At 46.4% G+C, this 14,019-nt stretch overlaps 1 protein-coding gene across 1 annotated transcript in view; it reads left to right on the top strand.

Moving 5' to 3' along the window:
• The window catches only part of LOC142571204 (uncharacterized), a 45,930-nt gene that overhangs the window by 25,501 nt on the left and 6,410 nt on the right, over positions 1–14,019 (top strand). The window contains exon 6 of the mRNA XM_075679475.1: positions 7,147–7,200. Within this exon, the coding sequence (XP_075535590.1) occupies positions 7,147–7,200 (54 nt within the window). The remainder of the gene's footprint in view (positions 1–7,146; positions 7,201–14,019) is intronic.

Here is a 14,019-nt window from a genome sequence, read left to right as displayed (position 1 = left end):
AATTTGCAGCGTCTTTGGCGATGGCAATGCAGTTATTATTTATGTAATTGAACCCTCGACAAATTGTTTAAGAGGAAGCTTTAGCTCGGACCCGACTCCGACGCGGCCTATTCAAATACATGTAAAACACAGAAAGGCTTTTCTGAGATAACCCCTAGATCGCTTTTAATGAAATTTGTTGCATTTAAGAGAGAAAGTTAAATTCTAGTATCTATTTGAAGCGGAATTTCGATTAAGGGTCTGAATTTTGTTTAAAATGTTTTGAAAAATTTGACAAAGCGAAGAAAATAAGAAGTACCACGTTTACAAGCTAATAGCTCTGCATCAAGAACAAATATCGCGGTTCTTCAAACGGCATCTATTATAAGAGTCGAAGCGGAAAAATTTAGTATGACAATTTGTACGTTACATGAATTGGTTACGTGGTGTACTAGGGTCCTGCAAAAGCATTATTTCGATAATACTAATTTTTTTCAGATTCATTTTAACATATGAATTTTGTCCTCTGTGGATGTACTATTAGATGCGATTCACAGAATTGTGATATTATTTTTCATTGTTGAGTTAAGAGTTTTAAACGTGATAGTCTAGTTTCCTGAATATTTGCGATTTTTGCAAATTTTTAATAAAGAATTGACCAGAAGTAAGTGGAATTTACGTTTTTCTTTTAAATGCAGATTTGGTGCAGCGGTTGCCGAGAAAAACGAATTCCCCTTCTACATGTTCCCCTTTACAATTTTCTACAATTCCCCTTTAGCTTCCTTAAGAGGAAGCTAAAGCTTCCTCTTAAGTAGTAGGCCAAGCTGTAACGCGAGCATATACACCACTCACAGGCCTTGGCGGCGGACGTGGAACGTCCATTTTGCAGCAGGCGTCACGAGAACGTGATCTTCTTGGGTGAAGGCAAGTGGTCAATAAACCCACATATGCTACCTGAAGGCATCAATGTAGCCGGATTCGAGACCCTCGTTATGCAATAAACGAGAAGAAAGGGGGGGGGGGGTGACGCTGGCTAACACTCTCACGGTCCTACTAGGACACATAAATGCCCAAGAAAGTGGATGGGGAAACAGCGCCGCGATAGCTCAATTGGTAGAGCATCGCACGCGAAATGCGAAGGTTGTGGGTTTGGTTCCCACCTGCGGTAAGTTGCTTTTTCATCCACTTTAATTTCAATTAATTTATCGTTTCTTTATTTCATTTATTATGCACAAGTAATTTTCCCTATGTTGTCCTTGGTGTCAGTGTTTGTTGGCTTCTTAGTATCTATCTATCTATCTATCTATCTATTTATATATATATATATATATATATATATATATATGAAGAGAGTAGGACGCACGTTGAATTAGTACAGTATATTTCACTGACGTTCCGGCTGGGGGACCAGCCTTTGTCAAACCTTTTACAAAGGCTGGTCCACCGGCCGTACCGTCAGTGAAATATACTGTACACAGAATATTTACACACACACACACACACACACACACACACACACACACACACACACACACACACACACACACACACACACACACACAAACACACAAACACACACACACACAAACACACACACACACACACACACACACACACACACATGTTTGGTGAGAAATCATGCATTTTAAAGGCGACCCTCTTGCCTCCTCCACGGTGTTCTGTAACGCTTTGGGGATGAAGGGGCATAGCCTTAGTAATCTCCTCGCTGGAGAATATTATTTGTAGAGCGTTTTCCGTTTAATTGTACGAAGTGACGCGACCCACCGAATAACGTCAACGGAGCGTGGGCGGCTTGTGAGGCGCGGTAATATCGCCCTGAAGAAGTAGTTGACACGGATCGCCACACCAGGCTGCCTGTCTTATTCTAGCAGCTAAAACACGTACAGCTAAAACAGTATACAGTAGTGTACAGTACTATGTAGTAGCTTACCAAGCCTCACTCCCAAGCTTTTTCGGCCCTTCGCAACGCGTGAGGATTCGAATCACCCTTTAAGAACCGCTATAATCACGACTGCTTTTCGGATGCCTCACCGCACATGGCTTCGTATTGTATGCTAGGCTTGAATCTGTGAATGGGGTCAAACAAATCTGCGCGATCGTCGTGCCGTTTATTTGGCGTCGTTTTGGTGACGTGGCCTTTGCAAGCCGATCGGTTCTTCATGTCCTAAAGGAACACAAATGTTTGGTGTTAGACACAATTCTTTGTATATAAACAACTCGTGAAAAGAGGATGGACAGTGACGAAAACACATACGTACAAATTTCTGTACTGACTGCCATTCAAAAGTAGCGCTTACTTTCTCCACTGCGTTTCTAAATGAGTTATAACTGAAGCATAATATCTGAAGCGCCAAACACGCTAAGCGCGATATGCCTGGTCATTATTGGAAAGAGCACTGATATAGATGCGTGAGAAGTTGTTGATAAAAGCCCAGAATACCAGCTACACCCATTGGATGCGTAAAACTAAATACGCACTTTGAGGTAAATATGCAAGGTTAGAAGCGACGTTCGCGTGCAAAGTGAATTCGTTATACAAGACGTCCAATTAAACGAATTTCCGAGAGAAGTTGCACCTCACCTGCAGACATTCTTACTTTCAATGAAGCCATCCCTTAACAGAAGAAAGTAAAAAAAAATTCAGTTTACTCAAACGACAATGTAACACAGGTTGTTGTCGTCATGTTCACTACCATTCAGTTTCGCTTGCAACACACTGTTATTTTCAATTCCGATCTCGAAGTAGTCGAACTGCCCGTATAGTAGAGTTCTTAGATATACCATGACTAAATATTAAATCCTTGCGGCAAGGCTAGACTTCTTGGAATTGCATCAAAGGTCGAATTAACAAATAATAGCAAAATGAACGATTTGGAATATGTTTTGTTACTTCAAGTAGTCGGTGATGTCTTTTCATGTAGTGGTTCTTAAAGCGTGACTTAACCACCATGACGCGAATAGCGCTGACCTATATAAGCGCTGTTTCTGCGTGACTGGCATAACTGATGGCTCCACGTGTGGGATGAGCTTCGGCCGCTAAAAGATTAAAATAAATCCATATACCACCTCTTTGCACCTAGGGAAGCAGTAGCTGAATTTATTGCCTTTTCAAATCTTTACTACCGTTGCGTGCATGAGGGGGCGTGGGAAGGCAGGGGGGCTGGTGGTGTCCAACAACGACAAGCAGGCGGCAGCAGCTGAAAAGTGCGTGGCTCAGCGCTTAGACGTGCCATCGAAAGCGACACCAGAATTGCGCTCTCATGGCAATTATTAACCACACATACTCACTGAACGTAACAATTTGAAGCACTTGGAAATTGATATTCTAAAGACTTTTCACGCCGGCAATCGCAGCTCCTTTTCGTCGAAATTCAGACCAATGACATGCCTGGTTGAGTACGGCGGGACAGTTAGAAATCGTGGAACGGAGTAATATTTTTTTTCAGTTAATGTTGGTTACCTCCTTGGTCATATTTGTATTAGCACGAATTAAAACAGAAAGCTGCGGCAGAATATTGAGTTAGGATACATGGATTACACTCTTTTGCAAGACACATTTGTAAAGGGAGCTAGCAGTATCTTCAAGAAACATAACGGCTGCGAGGTTCGCTTTGCTTGGGTGAACTATGGTTTTTAATTTCTCCAGCGCGAAGCACTGAAGTGCGGAAAGAAATGTCAACAAGGACGAAGGAATGCAAGAGGGCACACGCGAGTGCTCGTGTTTGTCCTCTTGCATACCTTCTTCTTTTGTCCTATTTCGACCTTTCTTTCCGTACTTCAGTGCTCGCGCTGGAGAAATTTACACCATCCACTGAAACCAACTCGCCTACATCGCCATACTTATTCAGTGGGCGAAGTAGTTACTCCTGTATGGACAAAGTAGGCCGAATGGGTGCAATAATATGATTACGGGAGAAAGAGAAGCGCGAAATATATTTGCAGGATATTTACAAAGACTGTAGCGGCTTACAAGATGGCAGTTGGCTCGCGAAGTCCAAGAGCATCGTCTTCGGGCTAAGCTTAGACGTCTTCTTCATCAACTTGTCACATGACCCCTGGAGGCTGAAGCACCGACCCGGTGCTGGTTAGGAGGCGATCGAATGATACGGCTTAAGACGGCCGACGCGGACTACGTCGGAGCCGGGCTGAGTCACGGTGGGGTCAACAGGAACGATTTCATACGTGAGGTCGGTTGCTTGACGCAAGATGCGGTAAGGGAATGGCGTGAGAGTAACATTTCCGAGAGTCCAACGCGTCGCGACGGGGACGAAAGGAGAACCAAGGCGCCCGGTGTGTAACAGACGTGGCCACACGGGCGTACTCCGATGTGAAATTCACACAAGCAGGCAGAACGGTGCCGAAAGGGAGCGTAGGACCGCGGCCAAACAAGAGGAAGAATGGAGAGAAACCTGCGGTATCATTGCGAGATTTATAGACAAAGGTTCCGAGCGGCAATGCAACGCCCTAGTCACGTTGTTCAGAAGGTAGATACAGGGAAACCATAACAAAAAGTGTTCGGTTGAGGTTAAGCCGGTCGTTTGTGGATGGTAAGCAGCAGAAAGTTTGTGTTTCGTGGCGCACGAGTGTAGACTGTCAGTGACAACTTTAGGAAGAAATCAGCGGGTCCAGTCGGTGAGGAGCTGTTTATTACGTTCCGCATTTCATTTCTTTAACCACAGCTAAGATCCCTGATGCTATCCTTCTCTTCATTCTTTGTTGAATTGATATGGTCACGTTGAATGAAATTCGAGCGCCTCAGTTTCCCTTGTCTCATTCATTCGCAGCGAGCGTTTCGAATCTGGAATTGTTGATGTCGCTAGGTGGCATACGAGGGATCTTTTAGCCCTATGCATACTCTGCTACGTTCACGTGCTACATGACGCCACCGAGCAAAAACGATCACTCCACATCCGCCCACCAAGGCTCTGAGTGGCGCTGGTTAACACTCCTGGGGCTAGATCTATAATATATAAATATCCAGGCCCGTGGCAGGAGTCATAGCCGTCGCCGTAGCAGAATTGATAATGGATCACACGCGTAGTGCCGAGGTTCTGGGTTCGGCTCCCACAGGCTACAAGTTGCCTTTTCGTCCACTTTCATTTCCATTTTCTCTTATTTTCTACATTACAATTTCAACCACCGCTATAATTTCCCCGATGCCTTCCTTGGCTTCATTGTCCGTTGGTCATGAACATATACATATAATTTACGGCTGTGTGAATCCTTTTTTGTTTCTTTCCGCAGCTCAACATTGCCGAACAGTTGCTACAGTCATTCCCATGAGGTTTCTGTACTTCGTATGCTGTGTGTGTGAAACTGTTCATTTCTATACGGTAATTGTTTTCATTCGTTTCTTTTTTCACCCTCGCTTATTATTGGTACCCAGGTTATCGTTTCAAGGCATCTTTTGACGTGAAACATCTTTGATTTCGGCCAGCATTGGGCATCGCTTCCTGAAACAGCATGTAACAAAAACATTTGACATCGCTTATATCTCTGCAAGCGTACTATACCGTGCTTTACTTTGGCATCGTTCAGCAAAAGGGAAAAAAAAGTCGCAGTTTCATCCTAAAAGGGTAGCATCCATTGCGATATCAAATTAATAAACAGCTATGCGAAGTAAGGATAGTTCATGCAGTCGATAACGGCCGTGTAAGCTTGGAAACATTCGCTTACTAACTGAATTAACAAGCATGGTGGCAGCGCACACAAGCAAACACGAACACATTTCACTCGATGAGCGCGGACGCTCGCTGTCAAAACGCTGTTGCGAGCAAGCACGGCAGCAGCAGCGAGTGAAGTGACCTTCGTGCTGTCTATCGCTTCAACGCAAGAGCGGCGAGGACACAGCGCGCACAGAGCTATGAGCCATCCGCAGATCCCTTTCAGTATACGGTGCGCGCGACCGCACACGGCCGTGCAAAGTACTCATTTGTTGGGGAAGTCGAAGCCGCGTCTCCCTCCCGCACTGCCTCACCGCTTTCCTCTCTATATGGCACGCGAGGTTGAGCCGCGATCATCAATTGCCTTGCGCCCGCTCGCAAAATACGCCGGAGCACGAGCCCCCCCCCCCTCCTCCTTCCCTCCTCTTGCGGCCTTTCGCGCGACGGAGCACTGCGCGTTTGCTCTCCCCTTTCTTCCTTCGCGCGCGCCAGGTTGACCCGCGATCGTCGGCTTCTCTCGCGCACTTTCACTCCCACATTGAGCATACAACGGGCGATGACGGCGTTATCGCCCTTCGACTTTATACAGAACATCACGGTGACGCGACGTCAAGAATGCGCCTGGAGTCTCCATATAATTGCTATCGCAATAAAAACTCATTACTTCAGCGCGCATCTGTCCCGTGCGCATATGGCACCGTCGTCGCACCACGCACGGCACAGTCAGAGCTAAATTTATCCTCGCGCGCAGATATGCATAGCTCGGGGGCCAGTTTCTCTATCCGAGGGTGTGTGGTCGCATTTAATGGAGCTCACTCATTCATACTAATTACAATCCTTCAACCTCAAACCTGTGCTCATAAGGAAGGCGTTATAGGGGCAATATGTTGTAGAAATTTGACGGTAGCCCGGATATGGCCACCACGCCTTCGGCACGTAGAATTGAAATGGCGTGAAGAGTCATGGACATCGAAACAGAGGGATACGCAGCCCTCTGGCCACGGCGGAACGTGTGCCTGTCCCTAGGGAGCCCGAGCGCAGGAGCCTCAACCGTGTACAAGTGCGGCGGATTCGAGCGGCGCAGGGCGATCTTTGGCGCCATCAGAAGGGCGGTCATTTAGAAGGTTGTCCCCGAACATACTCGGCAAAACAATCGAGCCCACTACGATCAGAGCGAGAGCGAGATTGAAAAATTAGACCGTAAGACCCCAAGTAGCTATAGCCTAAGTCAACCATGCATGCGTTTTAGTGTGTTGTCAGGTGTATAAGTGGGGCATTTTGTTGGGCATACACCCTCTGCAGCACGCTCAAGACGTTTCACGTACCCCACTGCGCCTGCTTCTCTGATACAGCCTAAACAATGCGCCTATCTAGTTCGTGCGCTTAAACGGCGCACGCCTATAACATGTGTTAGCAAATCTTAATCCACATCATGAGAGGGTCGGTCGAAAAGAACTAACGCCATTGTTTTCATTTTTTTCAGCCCGGCAACAAGCTCAAAGACGACCCCGTGCTGAAAATGCACGACAAACTGCGTGTAAGCCACCATTGTCTCGCAGTTCGAACATCTCCTTTAGTTACAATAGGCGCCGTGACTGTGCGCTTTCAGTCGACGAAGCGATACCTGTTCCACTCCACGCGCCGCATCTCCACTAATCCTCATCGCGATCACCTGTACAGGCAGGCAGAACGACGCGGACATCCTCACGATGAGAGAACATACAGCGGTGTGCATTTTCTTTAGTGCATTTTATGTCCGCGTTGTATGTTTTCTGCAACAAACTAGAAGCGGATATACAACAAGGCCACATAACTACCTTCACCTGTACGCGCCGTCTTTCATTGGAAGGCGCCATCACTAACAGAGCGCCATGGGATATGGAGGAGGGGTACAGGATTAGGAGACTAAGCGACTGACAGCTCACCCAATGCTTCATGGATACATGGCGGTGCACGTGAGGTAGCTGGAAAATGAAAGCATCTGCGAAAGACGGTTAATCAAGAAGTCTGTTGAAGGTGGTCGACACTATTATTTTGCACTGTTGTAATAAGTCAAGAAATATTAGCATACACAAAAACGGAGTGTATATCTCATATCTTATTCTTGTGTTAGTTATAAAAAAAGTCGTAGTTTCGCCGAAAGGCGAAGCATCGATTATGATAGCAACTTATTAGACTGCTATACGAAGTGACGAGTTTTATCGGCCGCGTAAGCTAGTAAACATTCGCATAATGACTAAATTAAGAACCATGGTGTGACGCGCGCACAGGCAAACACGAACACGCCTCACTCGATGACCACGGACACTCGCAGTCAAAACGCTGGCAATAGGAAGTATGGCACTAGCAGTGAGCGAACTAAAGTTCGTACTTGCCTCTCACTTCAACGCGAACTAAGCGGCGAGTACACAGCGCACACGAAGCTATCGGCCCTCTGTGCACCTAGATTCTGTACGCATCGCACATAGCTTCCATGATAGGGTCCGCGTGGCCGCTCTCAACCGTGCCATATCTTTGCCTCCTAGATAGCACAAGGCCGATGCACTTCGATACGCGACATCATGCTACGTTGCCCGATTGCCATATAATCTAATGGGGATGCTCTCGAGTAAGGCGCGGTGATTTTGACGTCACCATTTTCGTTATGCCGGGCTTCGCAAGAGAAACTTCTGTTCAAGTAGCGTGACCTTATAAAGCAGAGTGCATAGGCCTGTTATTTAGGATAAGAGAGCGGACAATTGAGCTAGTTTGTTTATTTGCATCTTGAAACTGTAAAAGCGCACTAGGACAAGTACGAATAGAGAATGCCGGAAGAAGGCGCTTACTCACAACTCGAAAATTTCATTGAAAGGAAACAAATATATGCGCGCTAAAATGGAGTATGAGGGCTGCTCCTCTGTGTCGAGGATAACGAGCTAAAGCTTTCAAAGGCAACGTTAAAATTAAAGAAAATCTAACTATCAAGGAACCTAAATTCCTTGTCATGTAGCAAGACCGAAGGGCGGCTTACGCAGTTATCTCTTCTTTATGTGACAGGCCTGTGCCATATCACGGGTTAGTTGGTTGTTGCTCTTGAAGATATTCTGATTGTCTTTCAAAACAGGATAACAACTACAATCCCAATTATGCGTGAGACGATCGTCGTAAAAGAACAAAATAGCTGTCGTTCCGTCCCTACAAGGAAGATCGTACAAATTAAAACATATAGGCACAAGGTATAAGGTTGAGATTCCTTTTTACAGCAGAAAACACTCTTCAGACACATTGTTCGCGTATTCACAGGAAGCCATTGCACTGTAATATTAAGCACACCAAAAAAATTGTAGATTGTGCGATGGGCATTATCTATATGATCCCGTTTAGGTGCGGTAAGGATTACGTAGGCCAGTCTGGACGCTGCGTCAACGTGCGACTAAGAGAACACTTGGCTACGTACAGTTCATCCGGAACGACACATTTAGCCGCCCAGTGTATAGGGAATGTGGTTGTTATCCTGTTTTGAAAGATACTCGGATTATCTGCACGAGCACCAACCAGCCAACCTATGAAATGTCACAGGCCTACCACATAAAGAAGAGAGGAGGTAGCTGCGTCAGGCACCCTTCGGTCTTGCTACGTGATAGAGAGTTTAGGTTCCTTGATCGTTAGACTTACTTCAATTTTAGCTTGTCTTTGAAAGCTATAGCCCGTGATCCTCGACAAGCATGAGGAGCCCCCCTTCTCCGTTTTTGCGCGCATATATTTGTTTAATTTCAATAAAATTTTACAGTTGCGACTAAGCGCCTTCTTCTGTCTTCCGTCCTCGTACTCGCCCTTACGCGCTTTTACAGTTTCAAGATGTTATCTAGGAGGCGTTGGCCATAGAGTTTCAAACAGTTGCTAGAGAGAACTGTGGCGCTAGTGTCTAGGGGAGCTGCAAGCAGGGCAGCTCAGCCAGCGTAGGAATGATAGGTAGTACATGAATTTACCTAAACTTCGTCCTTATGGCTTTAAATGACTTTCGTGACTTTGCAACATGAGAATTTTCAAGAAAGCACTGCGTTATAACTAAGTAAATAAACATAAGTAAAATTCCCCGATGGCAGGATTCCAACACAGGACCTCTAGCATAGAAGCCCCTTGTTTTGACCATTACGCCACTAACGCGTGGAGAAAGCAAGCCCTGCATTTAGCAGCAATTATGCGTGCTTGCCGAGTCGTGCTGCCTTCCGCATTAAAGTAGTATAAATTGCTTTAAAATTTAATAGAATTTGGACCCCTTTAAAACGCATTAAACGAAGCCACAAGAGCCGCTGAAACCCTAAGCACGAAGATCAGGCAAATATATGCATAGTCGTCATTCCCATGGCGGCTGAACGATCGCAGCGACAAGGTTTCCTCTAGTGATTTCAGAAAACTCCATTGGTGTTGGTCATACCCAGACTCCGCCTGATCATAACGCCCTCTCCACACCCGGTGCCTTCCTTGCCTGCGATTGAAGACGGCGTGCGGCTTCCACGATTTCCGCCCGTGCGCGCGCGCGATGGAGCCACAGTCATTGGCTCAGCCACGCACGCTTTCACTCGCACACACAGTATAGGCCTCGTGCACCGCCTATAGAGGCGCCACTGATAGCCACCTAGCGGGCGCTTCCAACAATACGCGCGGGAGCAGTAGCAGACGACAACGCTTTGCAGCAAGGGTGACTGAAGTTCGCGGCTGCGATTTGTCCTTTGTTCGGGCGCCAGACTGCTTCTTCTGCGGTGACAGCTGTAGGGAAGACGCAGACCTCTGTGGGAGCGGGTATGAACAAGATGTTACCGGTGTTTGGGGCAACATGGTCGACATACGCGCGAGGTGCGTCCCGCAGACAAACGCCATGAAGACCATTTACATGAAGTGGAGCTCATGTAAACTAGCCGACAAATTTTGTTGACTAATGCGATGTCTCGACCGTGTTTTTTCTTTAATTCTACCCTTGCCGTAATGCTGCTTCTGTACTTCAATAATAAGCACCCGTCGTTAGTGCAGACTTAGATAACAAATCCGCACGGTGCGATGTCTGCATATGCCGTTGTGATTTTTCTGCCGATGAATACATGTGACGCCGCCCAATAAGTGTAGTGAATGTCGCCTGAAGAAGAATAATTGCGAATTTATTGATAGAAACGCGTACACTGTAGTCAACGAAGCCTGGTTAATAGCACGGGTTAATAAAAGCGGGTTATTAAGCACGGGTTAATAAAAGCGCGTGTTATAGCGCTGTACCGCCGATGAACTGCCGTTCGCGCTGCAGTTTTTGCAATTTTAATTTCCCTAAGGGAGCTGCTTGGAAACGTACAAAGTTATAGTCTAACGTTGCAGTACTTTTCTTAAATGTTACTAGAGAGAGGTGCCGCATGACATACTTAAAGGCAGAGCAGCGCCAGTCAAATTAGATCCAGCGCTGGCGGCAAGGCCGGGTTTAGTCCTATGCGGCGTAAGCATAACAAGAAATAATTCAGTTGAGTACAAAATTCACTTGCAAGAAGCGACTACGTTGTGAAACAAACAAATCACTCGGCGTGTTAAGTCTGCTCTGACAGCATCAAGGTGTGATGACTTACCAAACGTGACGCGAACTATTCAGCGAAAAATGGATCAGCGAAAAATGGACCAAAATACCATATGCAGCAACTATGAGCAATTCTCGCTCTGAGCTACCTATTTTCTAAACACATTTCCCAAAAAAACCACGATATCTAAGATGCCCTCGGGCGAAATGAATAAAGCTGTTAAAGAAGCACTTGCTTGGTCATTCCGATAAGACACAGCGTGATTTATACCCTTTACAAACGAGGCAGGGTGAAAACCTCGCAGCCCAAAAGAATCAAGAGTTATGCATGAAGCAACTAGCAACAGTTAAACATGTGCGAAGCCACGCATAAAATAGATGTAGAAACATGAAGTCCGTGACAGCTGGTGCGAGGATTTACCGGGCCACATAAAACTAACAATTTCAGTTCTTGCAAACTTCTGTAGCTTTAACATACAACACAATGCGCTCATGCAGTCGTGCTGCCTAGCTAGCCCAACGCGGTAAAGAAGCGGAAAACAATATAAGCGCCAAACGGCATTCCGAATAACGCCCTCTCATCTGCCTTTAAACCACATGCTGCACTGCAGAAGGACTTCGTCGCTTACGCGTCTAACTACAATCGAGTAAAAAAAATATCAATAAAAGAAACCGAAGCGACGAAGGAAAGGATGAGAACAAGAAATTTCGCGCCGAAGCGACGATCCATTGCCACCGTTGCTCCTGCTGATGAGGCTTTGCGGGGAATAATTAGAACCCTATCGCCGGCACGTTTTTGCCGGTATTTGAGCCCCCCACCCTGCAACAATTCTTCTTCGAAATTCTTCGGAAGCTTTGGCCATCCCACACATGCGAAGAGTGTTGCCTATTTTGCTCTCAAAACACAAATAAGACGGAGAAGCACTATCAGCGACGCAGCAAACTACGGCGTGCTACGGCGCGCGGCTCGCTCCTCTCCCGTGCGTTCCGCGCAAGGCCGCCACCAGTGGCGCGGCCATCGGCGTGCACGCCGCCTATACGGCGCGTGGCCACAATGTCATCGCGCTTGGACTTGATACAGAACGTCATGGCGACGCCGAAGCCGCCGATGGAAATGCACCTGGTGTGTCCATGCACCTGGTGTGTCCACATAATTTGTATCGCAATAAAACTAACTCATTTGTGGTTGAAGACGCTGTATGTGCGGCTGCGGATCTATAGACAAGAACTTTTAGTGCTTGTAGGCATCGGGCACATCTTGGCGGGGTCTGCAGTTACAGGCGGTACAAACGACCCTGACAGCAATTAGATTTATGATTGTATTGCGCGTTGTGTTACACTGACAGGCCTAATGGACGAACATAAGGGTTTTTGAGGTTGCTTTTATCGCGTTCTTGCCTCCAGTGTTTACTAGTCACGAAATGCGATCGCGGCCACGTCAATAAAAACATAGTCCCTGCACTCGTGCCATGGATAGATGGCGACATTACGTCGAGCTTGAGTGCGCTTGCTCTAAACGGGGGCGACATTACCGTGTGCGTGCTACAAGGGTGGGCCCTAGTCACGTGTGCCAATCGCTCATTCTTAATGGAAGTGCGACTATAACTGTTGCAGCTGACAACTAGTAGGGAAGGTGGCATGACTTGTGTGAGCTGCCTATGGATATGAAGCGGTTAATGGATAATCAGGTTTTCCGTCATCATTGTTACTGATATCTAGCGTAACGTAATAAATGCGTACTTTTCGCTCGCATACATACAGCTGAAGCTGTCGGCATTCAAAAGCAAAATTTTTACTAGAATTGTTTTTACGATGTGCAATTTCATTTATATTTGCACTATTGCAGGACAGATCCATATTTTCCTCAATAGTGTTCTACGTCATATACGCCATATTCAAGGTAAGCACAACTGCTCGGGGCCGTCGGGTGTACGCGAACACGAAACACGTCAAGTATGTTACGAGCGACGGTCGCGAATGATTGGTCAATCAAATATTGCGTTGTAGAATGACACCTTTCATTGCGGTTAACTACCCCATAATCACTAAAAAACGCTTCACATCACGCTACATATTCAATATGATTTAAGAGGCTGCAAAATGTTTCATGATAAACTTTCTGCTGAAAGAGCTGAGAGCATCTCGAACACGAGGCACGAGGTCTCAGATTTTGGGAGCTGCAGGACGGTCATTCCCAAGTGCTACGAAAATACCTAGCATTCTTCATATACACGCACCAGCAGTTAAAGGATCAAAGTAATGTCACTCACCGACATTCTTGGACGTAACTGGATTAATGGATGCTCGCGCGACACTTGTGGCAGAGGCTTCCTTTGTATTCTTAGTTGTGGAAAGGTGCAGGCACTCACCCCTATCTTGCGACCGATTCTAAAGTTGTGACGCTCTGGCTGCATTGGCGCGCGCAACGAAAGATGTTCCCCAGCCTCTCTGATTGCTTGTTAGTTTATCGTTGATACGTCGTCCCGGTATGCAGCGGAATTGACACGTGTGTGCGTGGGTGCTACAGCTAAACTGCCAAGATGAAAATCCTTGCGTTTTTACTTGGGGTGTGGGAATATCCGAAATTTAAAATAGGAATTGAATACTTCTGGCTGTTCGATTCGCGCTCATCTTGAGAATATGCTGTCCTAATTTCTCGAATAATGTTGTCTTTTGACTATATGAAGGGTAGCAGCACTTAATGGAATTCAGAGGCGGAGAGAGAGAGAGAGGGCTCGGCGTGAAAACTGTTCCGAATAATTCTGCTGCAGAAGGGCTGTGCACGTAGCCGAGCAGTACCGCATTCTTAGCGAACGCTCGGGG

Source organism: Dermacentor variabilis, chromosome 2 (assembly GCF_050947875.1).
Source record: "Dermacentor variabilis isolate Ectoservices chromosome 2, ASM5094787v1, whole genome shotgun sequence".
NCBI classification, from domain to species: domain Eukaryota; kingdom Metazoa; phylum Arthropoda; class Arachnida; order Ixodida; family Ixodidae; genus Dermacentor; species Dermacentor variabilis.
This window is presented reverse-complemented; position numbering and strand designations above follow the sequence as displayed.